Source organism: Staurois parvus, unplaced genomic scaffold (assembly GCF_062004578.1).
Source record: "Staurois parvus isolate SC_StPar_1 unplaced genomic scaffold, SC_StPar_1.0 ptg000025l, whole genome shotgun sequence".
NCBI lineage: Eukaryota > Metazoa > Chordata > Amphibia > Anura > Ranidae > Staurois > Staurois parvus.
The window spans coordinates 16,403,007-16,422,242 of NW_028317821.1; the positions used below are offsets into that span (position 1 = coordinate 16,403,007).

Genomic DNA, 19,236 nt, shown 5'->3' on the forward strand with positions numbered 1-19,236 from the left:
CATAAAATGACAAAGTAGGGTCAACGCATGCTGAAGCGCACAGTGCGCAGAAGTTGCCAACTGTCTGCACATTCAATAGCTAAAGAAATCCAAACATTGTGCTGCCTTCAGATTAGAACAACAGTGAGTAGAGAGCCTAATGGAATGGGTATCCATGGCCGAGCAGCTGCATCCAAGCCATATATCATCAAGTGCAATGCAAAGCGTCGGATTCAGTGGTGTAAAGCACACCACCACTGGACTCTAGAGCAGTGGAGACATGTTGTCTGGAGTGACGAATCATGCTTCTCTGTCTGCCAATCTGATGAACGTATCTGGGTTTAGCGGTTGCCAGGAGAATGGTACTTGCCAGACTGCATTGTGCCAAGTGTAAAGTTTGGTGGAGGGGGGATTACGGTGTGGGGTTGTTTTTCAGGGGTTGGGCTTGGCCCCTTAGTTCCAGTGAAGGGAACTCTTAAGGTGTCAGCATACCAAGACATTTTGGATACTTTCATGCTCCCAACTTTGTGGGAACAGTTTGGGGATGGCCCCTTCCTATTCCAACATGAATGCACACCAGTGCACAAAGCAAGGTCCATAAAGACGTGGATGAGCGAGTTTGGGGTGGAGGAACTTGACTGGCCTGCACAGAGTCCTGACCTCAACCCGACAGAACACCTTTGGGATGAATTAGAGTGGAGACTGCGAGCCAGGCCTTTTTGTCCGACATAAGTGCCTAACCTCATATGGGGTATTGTTTGTAGAATATTGAGGAAAAAAATGAATTTAATCCATTTTGGAATAAAGTAACATAATGTTTCAAAAGTTAAGCGCTGTGAATACTTTCTGGATGCACTGTAAATCTCCCTAATGGGGGCACAAACAGCAATAAAAGCTGACAGGTGTTCTAATCCTTCTCCACTGTATCCATCCCACTGAATGACATTGCATGAGATAAATACCACACATTTTGATGAAATAACACATGCCTTATTTTAGTAGTTTTTTTTTTGTGAATTGCAAAAAAATGTTTGAACTTCATGAGCTATTTTATTTCTGATCTTAAAGCAGAATTGAGCCCAATATTGTACATTTCATATTCCTGAACTCTGTACACTGGATTTTATATGACATTCTCTTGACAACTGCCCTGTAAGTGTATTATATACTAATAAAGTTCTGTTTAAAATATGCTGTGTGTGCAAAAGCATATATAATGCTTTTTAACATATTTGTGCTATGCTCTGTATATGTCTATTAGATTCTCATTTGTGGCAAATTAACTAAAGAATATTTTGGGGTAGATGTACTAAATCTGGAGCACACATAATCTGGTGCAGCTGTGCAAAGTAACCAATCAGTTTCTACATTTTATTGTCAAAGCTTAATTGAACAAGCTGATTGGTTACTATGCACCGCTGCTCCAGATTCTGTTTGCGTTACAAGGATTGTGGTATAAGGGTGCTGTCTATACAGTGAGCAGGCTCAGATTTTTGTAACTATGCCTCTTTAGGACCCTCCCACTGGAACTCTGGTCACACCCATCATTTTTTGCAGCGTGCTGTATGTGCTGCTTTTTTTCTCTTTTCTCACGTGTACACATAGAGAGAGTGACTTTTTCTAGAATGGGCCACAGACAGCAATAAAACTTGACAAGATTGAGAACTCTTCTCCCTTTCTCGAAAACAAAAAAGTTTTGTCTTCTTTAGGTACCCATTAACTAGCTTAATTTGTACAGATTATTACTAAACATACTGGTATCCCTATTTATTTAAAATTTGTATTGAAAAACTGAATCAAAGGTTACACGCACATCTGAATGAGTGAACTGCATGACTTGTCCTCCTTCTCATCTTAAAATAAAATTAGTGAAGTCTATGTCATCAGTTTGCAGGTGCAGTGTTAGTGCTAGGCTTTCTTGCTATACAGCCCAGCATGTACTACACAAATAGCACCTTGTATTAAGCAAGGTAGCACCCTCTATTAAATAGTAATTTGTTGAAAAGGAATGTTATACAAATTCAATTACAAAAAGTATTTTAATAACTTTTAAACTTTCAAAAAAATGACCAAAACCATTGTTTTCCCTTTGACAAATTTCTTTGGTTTGGGTAGACACTTGGCACTCCCTAAGTCCAGGTTCACACCTATGCAGGTTGCGTTTGAGGTGTTACTGCATTGCATTTTGCATTGTGTTTTTGACGTGTTTTTGATATGTTTTGCGGGGGAGGAGTTTAAATTTTAAATGCAAAACGCAGCAAAAACACAATACATGCTTTTCTGCAGCGTTCCCATTGAAGTCTATAGAACCAAAAATGCAACGTTTGGCATTCAAAAAAGTCCCTTACCCTTTCCAAAAAGTGCACCAGGCGAAAACATGCAGATGTGAACCTGTCCCATAGGAAATCATGTTAAGTGGACTGTACTGGGTTTCTGCAAAACGCTGCAGAAAACGCATAGATGTGAACCTAGGGTAAAGGTTCTTACCATTGGCTTATATCCTGGCAGATACTTACCCTTTCTAAGTTCATGGATGCATTCTGACACAACCTTGATTATCTTGGTTGGGTGTTTTATTTGTCAAGCTAAGGTCCTCTGAACTCACAGATTAAAGATAAATGGTAACTCCCAAGGCAAATCCAGACTGAGAACGGCTATGTAGGACTCAGCCCTTGAAGTTTATTATTGTCAAATTGTGAGATTCTATTTATTTTGTCTTCTTAGGAATGGATTGAGAGAGGAACACCAAACGTTTTCTGGATCTCTGGCTTTTACTTTACACAGTCTTTTCTGACTGGCGCACTGCAAAACCATGCCAGAAAATACAAGATTCCTATAGACTTACTAGGCCTTCAGTTTCAGATAACAGATTATGATCATGCGAATGAAATTGACTCATCACCGGTAATATTTTCCCAATTTAAAAAAATGTTAATTATCCTATCTGCTAGTTTTATTGTAGTGTTTTACTATATTTTCATGCTTCTTTTTATTGCAGTCTGATGGCACATATATTAATGGCTTCTACATGGAAGGAGCAAGGTGGGACCGTGAAAAACATGTGATTAGTGAATCTTTTCCTCAAATTTTGTATGATAGCATGCCTATTGTATCCTTTTAATATATATGGGTATTTATTTTATTTACACATATAGATGCCAATCATGAATTTCCTGCCAGGGCAAAACTATTGAAGTAAAAATGGGCAATATCAAAAATGACATATACAGTATAATGCAGTCTGTCAATAGCATTAACACAGCAACTATTAAAAAAAGTGATAGACTTTACTTTCTTTAAACCAGAATTTGGCCCTCCTATCTTTTACAGCCAAGGAAGCTGCCATCTTAGCCTCTGCTTGAGAGCAAACATAAGCACACTATTTACTGTAACAGTTATAATTAAATGCATGCCTTGAATGTAACTGTTTTGAGTAACTGTTAAATCGATGGGTTTAGTTCCAATTTAAAGCCCCATTCACACTTGTAAGACTCCAAAGTCGCAAGACTTTGGAGTGAAACTTTGGTGCAACTTTGGATGGGTGCAACTTGGATGTAACTTTTTGTCCAGTTGCAAAGTTGGACCTACTGTTGTACCACTGTTACATGTCAAACATTCAGGTATGACTTTCATGCATCTTTTGAAGGATAACATAGAAGTCTATGAATCTCAAGTTGCATGAAATTCATGCCAAAGTAGTGAACTACATTGAAGTCACTGTTACTTTAAGTTGCATATATATGAATGCTTATCATTGAAAAACATGAGGTACAACTTGTCATGCGACTTTGACAGTCGCAGGACAAGTTGCACAAGTTTGAATGGAGTTTAAGTCTCAATTAAAATCTCTTTGAAACTGTATGTACACCTAAGGCTCCATGTACACTGCAGCTGATAAACTCACATTTAGGAGCTTTTCTGCATTTTTTTTTTTTCAGCAGCCCCTGAACTCTCCCTAATGTTTTCCTATGTGTCCACGTACACATCGTCTTTTACAGTCGTTTACAGGCAGTTGAGTTTACAGTCATTTTTTTTTAATGCAAGAAACTTGCATTCAGGAGTAGATGTTATCAGCGTTTCAAACGCTTGTAAACGTGGCTAACTGCATTTGGAAAATGTTTTTAACTCTTCCATTTCCAGATGCTGTCCAGAACTTTTTTTCATCATGAAAAATGCATGCAAAGCGTTTTCCCGGTACTCAAATTGACCTGGTACACCATACTTTGAGCTTTCGCATGAAAAAAAATATGTTAGACACTGCTGCGAAAATTTCTGCACAGAAATGAGCTGGAACACATCCAAACACCACAAAAAAAAAGACAGCTATTCTCAACAAGTACTGCTCTCTGCTTCTGCTCTCTCTATTTCTTTCAAAATGTCTGAAATAGTTAATTTTTTACTGTTTTTCAGTGCATTCTGGGCATTTTGGAAGGTTTCCTGAGGTTATCTTTAAAAAACGCTTCTAAACGCAAACGCTCATAAATGTGGTATGCAAACTCGGCAAAACAGATGTTTTTTAACCTATGTTTTCCAGCAGTCAGTTTCCATCATTCAGAAGTGTTTTCCAAACGTCCCGTGTACATGGAGCCTAAGAATGCTCAGTTGATAGAGCCACAGTAGAATTTTACTGCAGAACAAACAGCATTGTCATCCTATTAACCCCTTCCATGCCGCCCTGTAGCAGAAATACAGGGCGGACTAGGTGCACAAAATCACGTGTATGTGTGTATATGTAGTATATGTGTATGTGTGTGTGTATATATATATATATATATATATATGTATGTATGTGTGATTTTGCAGTTCTGAGTAGGGGGTGCGTGACATTTGTGGACATTCGTGGCCTCAGCTGTCAATCTCCGGGTCCCAGTCGGTGATTTCTTGCCGGCACCCAATGATCGTTGAGTATCTCCGATGGGGGAGAGACCTTTGTATAAACAACAGAGATCTCTCCCCTGTTAGCTCCTGCACATTGCTTTGTAACTCTGCAATGCAGTGCCATAAAAAGCAGTGTGCTTACAGTGAAACACAGCCTCATAGTAAAACAGCACACAGTTAACCCTTTGATCACCCCACATGTTAACCCCTTCCTGCCCAGTGCCATTAGTACAATTTCAGTGCTTTTTATTAGCACTGATCACTGTATATGTGTTACTAGGGATGTCAGTGACACCAAGTCAGTTCCCCCCAGTGTCAGCATGACCGCTGCAGTTCCACAGTCCCACTAGAAGTCGCTGATCGCTGCCATTACTAGTAAAAAAAAACAAATTCCAGTATCTATACCGCCATTTGTAAATGCTATAACTTTCACGTAAACCAATTAATTTACACGTATTGGGACTTTTTTTTTAACAAAGACATGTAGCAGAATACATTTTGGCCTAAATTTATGGTGAAATTAGATTTTTTTACATTTTTTACTGGAAATGTTTAATAGCAAAAAGTCAAATATATTGTTTTTTTTCTCAAAATTGCCAGTCTTTTTTTGTTTATAGCGCAAAGAAAAACCACACAGGTGATCAAATACCACCAAAAGAAAACTCTAAATGTGGGGGAAAAAAAGGACGTAAATTTAATTTGGGTTGCATGACCGCGCTATTGTCAGTTAAAGCAACGCAGTGTTGTATCGCAAAAAATTGCCTGGTCAGGAAGGGGGGTAAATCCTCTGAAGGGCAAGTGGTTAAAGGAAGAGGAAAATAACATATCTACTAGCAGAGGCAACAAGTTAACCTCCCTAGCGGTATTCCCGAGTGTAGCTCGGGGGAAAGTTTCTGTACCAAAAGCGGTAACCCCGAGCTACACTCGGGCTTACCATGCGGCGCTGCATAGGGAGTCCCTGCAGAGCTTACCTTGTCCTTCACTCCCGCGATGTGTCCCCTGCAGCGTCCCCGGCCATCTCCTCCGGCCGATGCTGGCATCTGGCTTCTGTGTTCTGGTCCTTGTGACGTCAGGACGTACGGGCGCCGCTGCCGGCGGCGGGAAATTTGAAAATTTAAAAAAAAGTCATTTTTTTCAAAACAATTTTACATAGTAAAACATTGCTGTTACAAACCATTTCACATACATTTTGTCCCTAGTGCTTTGTCCTGTGCCCTGCCTGCATTTTGACTGTTCTTTCTGCCTGGAAACTTAGAAAAGTCCATGGCGTCCAAAAAGCGTCCCTTTAGGTCAAAAGCGGGTTTAGATCAGCTAGAGAACAGCGATAGTAAATCAGAACCACTTGCAGAATTGAGTGATAATGATTCGTGGAGAAATTCGTCATCAGACACTGAAAACAATTTTGCGACTTTCCTCAGTGATATGCGAACTTGGCGCTATATTTCAAATTTCAGTGTTTTTGGTTTGATTATATTATTGAATTAAATGTATTATTATTATATTATTATTTTTTATGATTATTTATTAAATTATAATTTATGATTTTGTGTTTCAAATTTTATCATACCCGGGATGTTTAATAGACTCTTGTTCGGGCAGATTTCAGTGAGCTATTCCTAAATATTACAGCCTACAATAAAAAACTACATATTTTCATGCAAAATAATGGTACCGCTTTCAGCACCAAAAATCTGAAATAATCATACCGCCAGGGAGGTTATGTGACAGATGGATTAAAATGCTAACGGATCCATTGATCAACTTCAGTACAACCGGCCTGTCAGATTTTTTTTTCTTTTTATGCAATTTTTTTTTAAGTGGCAGAGCACAATAGCTCTGTGGAAGGCATTCTCCCATCAACACTAACTGTGTTGATAGGGGAATCAAGCGATTTTCTTTCCTGCAACCCATGATTGCAGGAAATCAAATCACATAATTTATGGCTTGCCTAAGAGTCCCTGTATAGCAGAGCTGGAGTGTAAAAGGAAGTAGCAACAGAAGGAAGGGGGTGGAAGGCACTGGACATCAAACCAATGGATATCTAGTGGCAGAAAAAAAAGTACTGTGGGATAGTCTGGATTGAAGGTAAATTTTGCACCAAAAGCCGGTTATTTTTTTAATGTCGTATTCAGTTTTATCTTGTTATTTTTGGCTGGATTTCTGATTTAAAATGAAAGAAAACCTTTCATTGAATGTTTTATGTTACCAAATATAAAGAGTTAATAAATGTTATAATTTAATGTGTGTAGTGTATATTTTATTGTTTGCTATAGCATACAGAGCTTTCAGTTTAATACAGATTAACAGATTTATTGTCATGAGTTCATTGTGTTGTAGCTGATTTAGTACATAATTGACCACATTCATACACTCTGACTCATATTATCGCTGTTATGGTGCACATTTAACCTGCACAGTTTATTATAGTGTATATCAACATTCACATCAGCCTGCTGAGAACTTTCCTTTACAAGCTGCAAAAGATATGGCTTATTCCCAGAGAAAAGATGGATGAAATGGATTCCTTTTATCGATGTCCAGGTACACTAAGAGTTTTAAAAATGTACAACATATAAGTATATACAGATTTATTTCAAATACATTTAAACCAGATTGTTAACAGTTAATTAGGTGGAACTATATTCTAAACTCTCTTTTTTTAATTTTAGAAATTATAGGAAAGGGTTATAACATCTGTCACATTTTTTACTTGAGACTGTACCCCTAAGTGTTTTTCATTTCCTATCCTTGTGACCAGGAAGTAAGGGAAACTTCCCAACAGATACATAGGTGCTCAGAGTGGCACCGTGAGTAATTTATAAAGTATGAGACAGTCCAGAAAGAGGTTCTAACTTTTTCAGAAATTCTCAAAAATAAAAAAAAGGATCAAAATAATAAATTGTTTTAAGCTTTGGGGTCTAGTTATAGAAAAAAATAGCTTTATGAATGTCTGAGCATTCATGCAAATGTTAAAATAACACAGTGTTTGTAATATGTGTGTAATAGTTTTCTTGTCGCCAGCTGAGTGTGACATTCCCTAACATTCAGTTCGAAAAGAAAAACAGCAGTAAAAACATTGAGAGTTAAAACTCACCAATAGAGAAAACAGCCTTAGACTATGAACTAAGAACATTGAACCAGCAGGAGAAATAATATGAGGGAGACTTCTGCACTGTATACAATGCATGGAGAATCCTGTGTGAACAGCCAAACAAAGCGTGAAGTTAGGAATTGGCCGGGGATGAGGCAAGTGCTGACTCCCTAACAGCCAGGAGCAAGCTGTCACATTTAGCAATGGTAATAATAAAACTGCAAAATGTTTTCCTTTACATTGCAGCTAGGGGTTTCTTGAGCCGGTGTTCCTGATTCCCTCAAATTTCATACCAGAGCCTTCCAGTTTGGTTTGTATTTTAAGTGCTAACCTTACACAAGAAACAAGAAAAAAAAAGTGAGGTGCCCACCAAAATCTATACCAGATCCTTGGTATAGGGGGTATGAGGGGGGCCTCACATTGTTTTTTTATGTGAGGTCCCCTTTAAAATCCATACAAGACTTGAAGGTCTGGTATAGAATTTGTGGGGGACCTCATGACATTTTTTTTCTTGGGGTTCCCTTTAAAATCCATACTAGACCTAAAAGGCATGGTATGAATTTTGGAGGGGACCTCACTCTGTTTTTTTTTTTGTCATTTTCTAACACTATCCCCAATGTTTGTTTACATTCATCTGTCATGGAATCTGGATATCCCCGCCTGATACCTGATTGTACCAGGCGGGCATGAGTAACTGGTTGTTAGAGCACTGGCAGGTGCCAACTCCCTAACAACCAAGAGGGAGCTGTCACATTTAGCAAAGGTATTAATTCACACTGCAGCTGGAGCTTTGTTTGGCCAAACACCCATTTGTTGTTCCATTCACACAAGATTCTCCATAGTGTACACAGTGTGAACCAGTAGGAAAAATATTATGAGGGAGACTTACAATGTTCTTAACCTATAGTGTTAGGCTATTTTCTCTGTTGGTATTTGGTAACTCTCATGGTCAAATGTTCATATAGGCAACAAGGAACCAGAGTTGCCAAAGGTCAGTAAATTTATGGCCATTTTGTAAAAATCAGTAATTTTTACAACTATCTGTAAATATCAGGGGCTGATCATGTGTCATGCTGTGTTGACTTTTGTAAGTGTAAACCAGTCAATTGACTTGTTATGGGTATTGTCAGTGTTTCCATATTGTGTTTATGCTATTTAAATATTGATTGTATTAGTTGTCAATGTCATTTTTCAGGTTGTCAGTAAAAAAGTGCTCCGATAGTAAATTTTCCATGTTTTGTCAGTAAATGTTTAGGAGGTTGGTAACCCTGCAAGGAAATTAATAATTATAAATAGAGATGTGCTACATATAGAATGTGCATACACATATAAGAAGCTTGTTTCACAACATGCCCCTAAACCAAACCATTAGATTTGTATTGCACCTATAGTGGGTGCTATATTTTCCACTAACTTTGCAAGAAACATAAGAAAAACACAAAACCAATCGAAGTCCAAAGGTGAATTTAGATTTTAGAAAAAGGTGACAGTCCTTTCTATTCCTCTACATTGTGACCCAAAAAGGAGAGTAACTTTATATCTTCACCACGTGCCAACAAGGTATAATTGCTCACTCACCAGACCTTTTGACCCCAATTAAGGTGGTCAGATGCACTTTTTGGTCATATGGGGACCATTCTCTCAGGTTCTCCTAGAATGTTACTCCTCTCCAGCAACTCTCCGTTAGTATGGCCATAAGCGAAATCAGCATAACCTCTGATTCATGTATGGTGTTCAATGCAGTCTAATCCTTAAGGAGATTTGGTGCCAGACCGCTCAGATAACCCAGACAGATAAAAAAGTGTAGTATTTATTAACTATACATTAAAAGCTTAAGAAAAATGATTTTGTACTCACATAGAGTGGTGCCTGTAAACCAGCACCAGTATCTGCAGCTTGTGAATGTCAAAGATGGCTGACATGCGCTCCAGGCCTCACTTTCACTATGGCTGAACTTTCCTGGACCCGGAAGTGACGTATTGATGCTTCGACGTACGTTTCGCCCAGTGGCGCCTTCAGGAAGAGACGATCGCCATATCCGGGTATACTATATAGGAATACCTAGCTCCTGATTGGATGACAAATAATTGTACCTGAGATTCTGATTGGACAGCTCCTGCAAGGAACCTATTATACACAAATTGCAAACACTACAGGTTTTATTAGTTGTGTTTGCAGAAATTTTCAGACATTCACAAAACAATTTATTTTTTATAAATGGACCCCTTAGTGTTATAAAAAAGAAAAGTAAACAAAAGCAGTTTCAGTATTGGTTTCATGCTACTTTTACATTATTAATGTTTTTTTTGTTTTTTTACTTGTGTTTAAACTTTAAAATTCATGGCACACCTATAACCTCACCAGTCATGCTAAAGTCATTTCAATTATATTTCCTTCACTACAGTTTACAAGACCAGTGCTCGACGTGGAGAGCTTTCAACAACTGGACACTCTACAAACTATGTTCTTAGTATCAACTTGGCAACAGACAAACCTCCAAATCACTGGGTCAATAGAGGGGTAGCTTGCCTCTGCCAACTGGACTATTAGATTGCTGTACTTTAAATATACCTTTTCATCATGATATGTTTTAATCTGTCACACACAATACTTGTGCCTGATAAAGATGAGAGATAACAGGATAGCATTATTTACACAATAGGTGTCTGACTATAGATAGAAAGACCAAATTATTCTTTCAAAATCAAGATTTAACTTATAACGGACTGATTTTACCAAGTTGGAGATTTGTGAAACCTTGGAGACCTGAAAATTATTTTTTTCTTCAAAACTTCAAGACATCTTGTGGTGATATCTGATGTGCTTCCCAATGGCACTCTATCACAGTACCTTTGTCAAATTGTCCTACGACCAGACCTGGTTGTACCTTATGATTCATAAAATCATTGCAGCTGTACTTGGCTTTCAGTACTGCCTGCTAAAATGCTAAACAGATTCCTGCTTGCAAACAGCCTTCTCACCTGGAAATATTGCTTGACCATAACCATCAACATTCTCAGACTTCACCTTGCTGGCCATTCTTGTATCTGATGTTCATTTCTCAAATACTAGTAAAAGAAAAAAATAAATAAATATTATTCTTCTGTTGATGGAAAAGAGAGATGACTACTGGGCTGACACACGTTTTGATGCTCACTATGAAAATAGTAATTTTTTTAATGCTGTGGAATCTAAATTAGGATATAAGCAAGCTATAAAACCAGATGGCTGAGGCACCCCAAGACATTCAAAATACTAACCCCTGTCAAAATGAATCCAGAATACTCAATAATTCTTGGCAAACTGTAGGTGAAATTAATACATCTGCAGGCAGTGAATAATATCAGACCCACTGCTACTTTCACACCTGCCTTTCATTGCACCATATATATTACTTGTCTATTTATGTCTGCCTCCCATAGTTGCTGCTGCTGAATAAGCTGTATCATTTAAAGGTGAACTTTAAATATTATCCTCAATAGACACAAAGAATGTAAATCCACATTCTGTGTACAAAATGACTTTTCTAATCCAGTTATTGCCGTGTAAAATTAGCTGTGACTTTCATCAATGTGCTAGATATAACCTGCACAGAGAGAAAAGCTGTGGGAGGAACTCAGCAGGCCGCCCAACACATACTGCCTGTAGAGAACTACAGGAGGGGGCAGATACATGACCAGTCACCCCACACAAAGAGAGAGACACAAGCAGTGTTTTCTCCTTATTACAGGAAGCTCCTGCACAAAAGCAATGTTTTATGCTGGATTACTTTATATATCTAACAGAAATACACAAAGCATACCAAGATCCAAGTATGAATACTGTATACATGCATCTTGTCTTTAGATAATGTATGCTTATCCCAGAGTTAGAAATTTGCTATAGCAGCATTTGTCATAAACAATTGTCATAAACAATCTGTTTTTTAATTAAATACTGTTCACCTTTTTTATTCCATTTCATTGCTTAAAGTAAACCATGATTTCACAATGCTTGTCAGCATGGCCGTCTGTAGTCTCCATTAGAGATTCCTTTGAAAGTGCGACAATGGGACTGGGAGACAGTTATCACCCTATAACAGAAACTGGGGATCCTGGGTGATGTCATTAACCAAATATGGTCTTAACATGACTTCACTTATCCGCAGCAAGAAGTGTTGGTTCCAGTTGTGATGAACACGGTGCCTGACCCCTGCCCTTCTTATCAACATGTGACAAATGACCAGCCAATCTGACACTGCGTTGTCACTTGCATAACAATGCAGCTCTCAGCTGCACCTTGCACAAAGTTATACGAGCTTGCGAGACCACAATCTTGGTGCCAACAGCCTGAGAGCGATTGTCACTGGGTTAGGTTAGTTAAGCAAGTAACCCTTTAAATTCCATACTGCCACCAGATAGCTTTGGGCCTATCAACCCTCCACAATATTAGCAAGAACAAATGTGAACAATAAACGTCTGAACACACACTGTCACCACAGACAGGAATATTTAGAGATTTGTCATATACAGTAGCACTCTTCAATAGACAGTGATTCTTCTAGTTTACATTAAAAGCTTTAGGGACAGTTTAACACGTTTTTCAAAATAAGGTTTTTACAAAGATGTTACAGAAATATTAAGAGAACAATAAAGCAACAGAGAATTAAGAAGGAGTTGAAAATGAAGAATACTTGCAAAGTCCTTGGTTTTAACAGAGTCCAATTGTCCAAGTAAAAATAATGCACTGGCTATCTCAAGTCCGGTTACGTTTTCCTTGGTTGATGTTAAAATGAGAGCTGTCAAATCTGCTGGCAATCTCTTTTTTTATCTGACTTCAAGGTGGGTGTTGACAGAGACCATCTGACCAATCATCTGGTTTAAGGGCTGGGTGCTGGGAGGTCACTATGTCTATGACCAAGTCCCAAACACACGAATGGGATATCGTATGTACTCTCCAGCACTTCAGGAAATGGACAGCCAAAGGGAAGCCAAGGGGACCAGGACAGAGATAACCAAAAGAAGATGCTTCAGGGGTGCAGCCCTCCTCAGACGTGAAGATCAGCCACTAGATAAAGAGTAAACAGGTGGCGCACACACCTAGTGCTTTATCCAAGGTTTATTCAAAGGTATAAAAGAAAAAAAACATACTCACAGACAAAGCATGTATAAAAAGCTTTTGCATTAAGAAGATGGCCACAACAGCAAGCACGGTGTTCCAACTATCAGTGCGGTCAAATGGCTGATGCGTTTCGGGGACGAGTCCCTTTCCTCAGAGCTGCTGACCAGCCTCTTAGACTAGTACAGATGTGTAGTGGATGAGGAGGACTGATGCTTTGAATAATGTTGCTGCTGTAAAAACAGCAGATCCACACTGCTCTGCTCCCCCTTGGCAAAAGACTCCTCGTGAAAAGTCCTGTGCTCTCCTTCTCTTTTTGCAGGGAATCCTGGGTAATGCTGTTCACAACCCAATCCATTTGCATTTTACAATGCTCTACCAGGACTCTTTGATCTTCCTACCTGCACTCTTCCTCTCTTTACAGGCTCACTGTTGCTGCCAGGAGGGAGGGGGAGCAAGTGGGGGCATCACAGTGCCACTCAGTCAGAGTGCAGCAGCAGGAGAAATGAGAGATAAGGTAAAGGGAGAGAAGAATATCAGATACAGAGTGTACAGCCCACTCTTCCAGCTGACAGGCAGCACCTGGTCACAGGTACACACTGTTCTTGCACTTTTTCCTTTGAAACACTGCTGCCTGTTGTAAAAAAAAAAAGCAAACAGATGCACAGTAGCAAGCAAATGCTTCACTTAAAGCACCTTTAAATTTAAAAAGGCCCTAGCAACATCCAATTTAAAAAAATCCCCAATAATAAAAACAAATAAAGTAGCCAAGGTGCTGAATTCCCAAAAAACTAGCAATCAGAATTAAAGTGTTACTAAACCCAGGACTCTGCATTCACTATATCTAGTTTCCCACAGTACACACAACATGGAAATGCAATTATTTTAGTAAATATAAACTGCTAAATACCTTTTCCTATCAGCAGTTGAGCAGTCTTGTGACTTCTATCAGCGTCCAGCAGAGCATTAGTTAAAGCTTGTAGGAGGAGTTTTCATTCTGCACTAGGAGGATGCAGAAAACCTGACTTCTGTCTAGACTGTGCTGATTGGCCCTGTGCTGATCACATGCACCCTCCCCAAAGAAAAGAAAACCTCGCTAGCAATACACACCAAACCGAGCACGTGGAGAGTGACTCCAAACTATATGTCTTATAAGGAAATAAGAGAGAGGCACTAGAAGAAGGGGCTAGCTTATCCAAAAACTCCTTTATTGGCTCCTCTAAACCTGATGCCCATATTGCAGTGCATGGTAGTTTTTAAAAAATTATTCCAGGTGAAACTACACAAAATCACCCAGGACTGCTAATCTCAAACACACAGGATTCTCCTGAAGCCTGATCCTCAACCCTAATCTGCTGCCAAAGAAACTGATGCAATTAAAAGTCAATATAGTATGCTAAAGCCGGCCACTGATGAACTGAAGCTCAGCTAGTTTAGCAGGGACTAGCCAAGATTTGATCCAGCTATAGGCTGGCTCTTTGCACTGAGGTTTATCCATCGATCGACTTCAGTATAACCAGCCTGTTGGATTTTTTGTATGCAATTATTGCCAGCAGCTACAGCTGCCAGCAGTGATCATTGTGTTCTGCCCTCCTGCAGGCAGAACACGGGAGGGATTCGCCCATCATCACAAAATTGCATTATCTAAGGCTTACTTTAGTTTTCTGCGCAAACATCACACAGATATGCATGCTAGATACAGTCAAATTTTATGTTGGGTTTCAGTACCACATCAGTATCATGTGAAGTTGCAGCTCATACATTTCCTTCAGTCGTAGAACTAAAAACAAAATCAGACTTATTTATAATGATCAAATGTAGGATTTCAAGAATTGTTTTTATAATCAGTGGTAGACCAAGAAAGTGAGGATCCTTAATTACAGTTTATGCCTGTTATTTCTTTTTCATATTGTTAGTATACATTACTTTGTAAGGAAAAAAAAAGCCTTTTGATTTCTTGCACTTTCTGTGTTATTAGTAGTTCAGACCTTCCTTGAAGCATGTTGCCTAAAATTCTGATAGTGGTCAAAGTAAGGAAAAGATGGTGATAATATGGTGTGATGTTGAAGGTAGACTGCTGACATTGGTGGTTGTAAACTGGCAGATGGTCTTAACTGTTGGAAGCACCAAACCTTATTCTTATGGCGCACAGTGATCACAGACCATTCTTTTGAAACAACAGTTAGAGCAGTGAAGCTAAAATCAGTAGAATATTCAGTCATTTTCCCAATATAGTATTTTGCATTAGAATCTGTTGTTTATTCATGTTTCTATGTCATGAATATGTGATTTTCTGAATCTATGACCTCAATAATATGTCTTCTGCATAATTATTTTCCAGTTCATAGTCAAATTTAAATAGATTTGTTTTCTTAGATATTAATTTACGATCACAGAATTACCAATATTTACTATTGTGTTTTTTTTAAACTAAGACATTCTTATTAGTCATTATTGAAATAAACCTTACTTTATTTCTATTATATAGTTTGACAATACAGTTAAAGCAATCAATAAATTAGACCCATTTTCAATATCTCTGTGTTGTTTTTTTTTATTTTGATAATGTGAGGAATGGATGTTGTGTTTTGTCATCCATCCACAAAAAAAAAACTGAATTGGTTGCATTTTTTTGAGTCCAGTACTGAGTTTCCGCCTAGCCACGATTCAGTGGTTTCTTCCTTCTACAGGATCATGACAATATCCTTTCTTGATTTATAGTGATTATATTTCAAGTTAAAACTTAAAAACAGAGAGCCACAAGATATAATTAGAAAAGACAAAAGGAAGTACAGTAAGTGTGAGGTTTTAATAGCACTTACCTCCGTGCTGTCTTTTCTGAAATATGGCTCTTCAGGAACTATGCCTGCAGTGCAGTGGCACTGTTTGCTTAATGCTCCTGTAGGCTTAGGATATGGATGTGCCTGGTATAGTTCCCCTTTCTAGTCACATGCTCACAATGGGTGGAAGTGTAGGTGTTTGGTGCACCAGCTAGTGGCAATTAAGTGCAGCCCAAAAGATCACTCTATTGGTTAAACACATATTCTTGCTTTTTTACCTCTGGAGGGTATATTATCAGAAGTTACTACACGCACCTTACATCATTAAATGGTTACAGTTGGGCTGTCTCATTGAAAATTGAGGACAGACCCATGCATTGACTTTTGAGCTTATATAATAAAAGAACAAATTTCAAGGAGTGCAAGCTGAATTTATTTTTTTTCACATACTCCCCTGCTACATTTACACATGTATCCCAGTGTCTAACTAATGCCTGGAAAGCTTCGGCATAGAAAGATTTGTCAGTAAGCCTGAACCATCCGAGGACAGCCTTCTTCATTTCACCATCATTGTGTTCACCGTTCCCACAGAAAGGTTTGTCTTGTTGCAATTTCACAACAGGTTATGCGTTGACTATCCAGGATCAGGTATTCCACATGCTAAATGTTGATGGGAATGACTGTTGTGGGCTGGGAACCACAGCCAAGATTATCACTGACAGATGTACACCATCTTTGAAATGTTAACACAATTTAAATGCCTTACTGAGTGTCTCATCACAGTACTGTGTTTGAAGTCTTCTGTAGATATCCATACGTTTTATGCCTCTCGTGTGTGTGTGTGTGTGTGTATATATATATATATATACAGTGGGGATTGAAAGTTTGGGCACCCCAGCTAAAAATTTGTATTAATGTGCATAAAGAAGCAAAGGAAAGATGGAAATATCTCCAAAAGGCATCCAATTACAGATTAGACATTCTTATAATATGTCAACAAAAGTTAGATTTTATTTCCATCATTTACACTTTCAAAATAACAGAAAACAAAAAAATGGCATCTGCAAAAGTTTGGGCGCCCTGCAGAATTTATAGCATGCACTGCCCCCTTTGCCAAGCTGAGACCTGCCAGTGTCATGGATTGTTCTCAATCATTGTCTAGGAAGACCAGGTGATGTCAATCTCAAAGGTTTTAAATGCCCAGACTCATCTGACCTTGCCCCAACAATCAGCACCATGGGTTCTTCTAAGCAGTTGTCTAGAAAACTGAAACTGAAAATAGTTGACATTCACAAAGCTGGAGAAGGCTATAAGAAGATAGAAAAGCGTTTTCAGATGTCAATATCCTCTGTTCGGAATGTAATTAAGAAATGGCAGTCATCAGGAACAGTGGAAGTTAAAGCAAGATCTGGAAGACCAAGAAAAATATCAGACAGAACAGCTCGCAGGATTGTGAGAAAAACAATTCAAAACCCACATTTGACTGCACGATCCCTCCAGAAAGATCTGGCAGACACTGGAGTTGTAGTACACTATTCCACTATAAAGAGATACTTGTACAAATATGGTCTTCATGGAAGAGTCATCAGAAGAAAACCTCTTCTACGTCCTCACCACAAAAATCATTGTTTGAACTTTGCAAATGAACATATAGACAAGCCTGATGTATTTTGGAAACAAGTTCTGTGGACCAATGAGGTTAAAATTGAACTTTTTGGCCGGAATGAGCAAAGGTAAATTTGGAGAAGAAGGGGCACAGAATTTAATGAAAAGAACCTCTGTCCAACTGTTAAGCATGGGGTTGGATCAATCATGCTTTGGGGTTGTGTTGCAGCCAGTGGCACAGGGAACATCTCACGAGTAGAAGGAAAAATGGATTCAATAAAATTTCAGCAAATTTTGGATGGTAACTTGATGCCATCTGTGAAAAAAGCTGAAGTTAAAGAGAGGATGGCTTCTACAAATGGATAATGATCCTAAACACACCTCGAAATCCACGGGGGATTACATCAAGAGGCGTAAACTGAAGATTTTGCCATGGCCTTCACAATCTCCTGACCTCAACATAATTGAAAATCTATGGATAGACCTTAAAAGAGCAGTGCGTGACAGACAGCCCAGAAATCTCAAAGAACTGAAAGACTTTTGTAAGGAAGAATGGGCAATGATACCTCAAACAAGAATTGAAAGACTCTTGGCTGGCTAAAAAAAGCGTTTACAAGCTGTGATACTTGCCAAAGGGGGCAGTACAAGATATTAACTCTGCAGGGTGCCCAAACTTTTGCAGACGCCATTTTTTTGTTTTCTGTTATTTTGAAAGTGTAAATGATGGAAATAAAATCTAACTTTTGTTGACATATTATAAGAATGTCTAATCTGTAATTTGATGCCTTTTGGAGATTTTTCCATCTTTCCTTGGCTTCTTTATGCACATTAATACAAATTTTTAGCTGGGGTGCCCAAACTTTCGATCCCCACTGTATATATATATATATATATATATATATATATATATATATAGAAAGTTGTACTCAAAAATTTTCATACCCTTGCAGAAATCTTGACATTTTGGCATAAATATTGAAAATATGTCTAATCATGTGAAAAAAAATGTATTTTATTTAAGGATAGTGATCATATGAAGCTATTTATTATCACATAGTTTTTTTGGCTCCTTTTTAAATCATAATGATAACAGAAATCATCCTAATGGCCCTGATCAAAAGTTTACATACCCTGAATTGTTTGGCCTTGGTACAGACACACAAGGCGACATACACAGGTTAAATGACAATTAAAGGTTAATTTACATCTCTGGGCTTTTTGAATTGCTATTGGTGTCTGTGTATAATCAGTCAATCAGTTTGTTAGCCCTCATGTGGAAGCATTGAGCAGGCTAGATACTGAGCCATGGGGATCAGAAAAGAACGGTCAAAAGACCTGCGTAAAAAGGGAATGGAACTTTATAAAGATGGAAAAGGATATCAAAAGATGTCCAAAGCCTTGAATATGCCAGTCAAGTTTCCTGAACAAAAGGGTACCGTCTCCCAAGTTGGTTCCTGATGTTAAAAGGGAGATCTCTTCATCTTACTGCTCCAAGCATAACAGCCTTTTTCTAGGAACCCAGCAGGGTGTCTCCTTAAAGCAGAGAACCAATCGCCTCATTTGGGGAGGGGTGTTTTAGGCGGGGAACTCAGGCTATGACCAAATCCCTCCCAGTTTATATCCTGATATCCTGAACGTTCCGACATCAAATATGCCATATCTCACTATTTCAGCTAGAACTATATGGCTCTCTGCTCTCCTGTAGTCTTCAACTAGGGATGTAAGATATCAGGCAACTCGCATTAAACTGAGCTATCCGAATATATGCTTTGCTTCATTGTAAATTTTTCCTAGCTTAAGATATGA

General features: G+C 38.5%; 1 protein-coding gene across 1 annotated transcript in view; it reads left to right on the plus strand.

The window, feature by feature from the left end:
• The window catches only part of LOC149471958 (dynein axonemal heavy chain 3-like), a 710,466-nt gene extending 694,885 nt beyond the window's left edge, over positions 1–15,581 (plus strand). The window contains exons 31-34 of the mRNA XM_089652692.1: positions 2,704–2,883; positions 2,978–3,088; positions 7,341–7,398; positions 10,353–15,581. Of these exons, the coding sequence (XP_089508818.1) occupies positions 2,704–2,883; positions 2,978–3,088; positions 7,341–7,398; positions 10,353–10,498 (495 nt within the window). The 3' untranslated portion in view covers positions 10,499–15,581. The remainder of the gene's footprint in view (positions 1–2,703; positions 2,884–2,977; positions 3,089–7,340; positions 7,399–10,352) is intronic.
• The last annotated feature ends 3,655 nt before the right edge of the window (positions 15,582–19,236 follow it).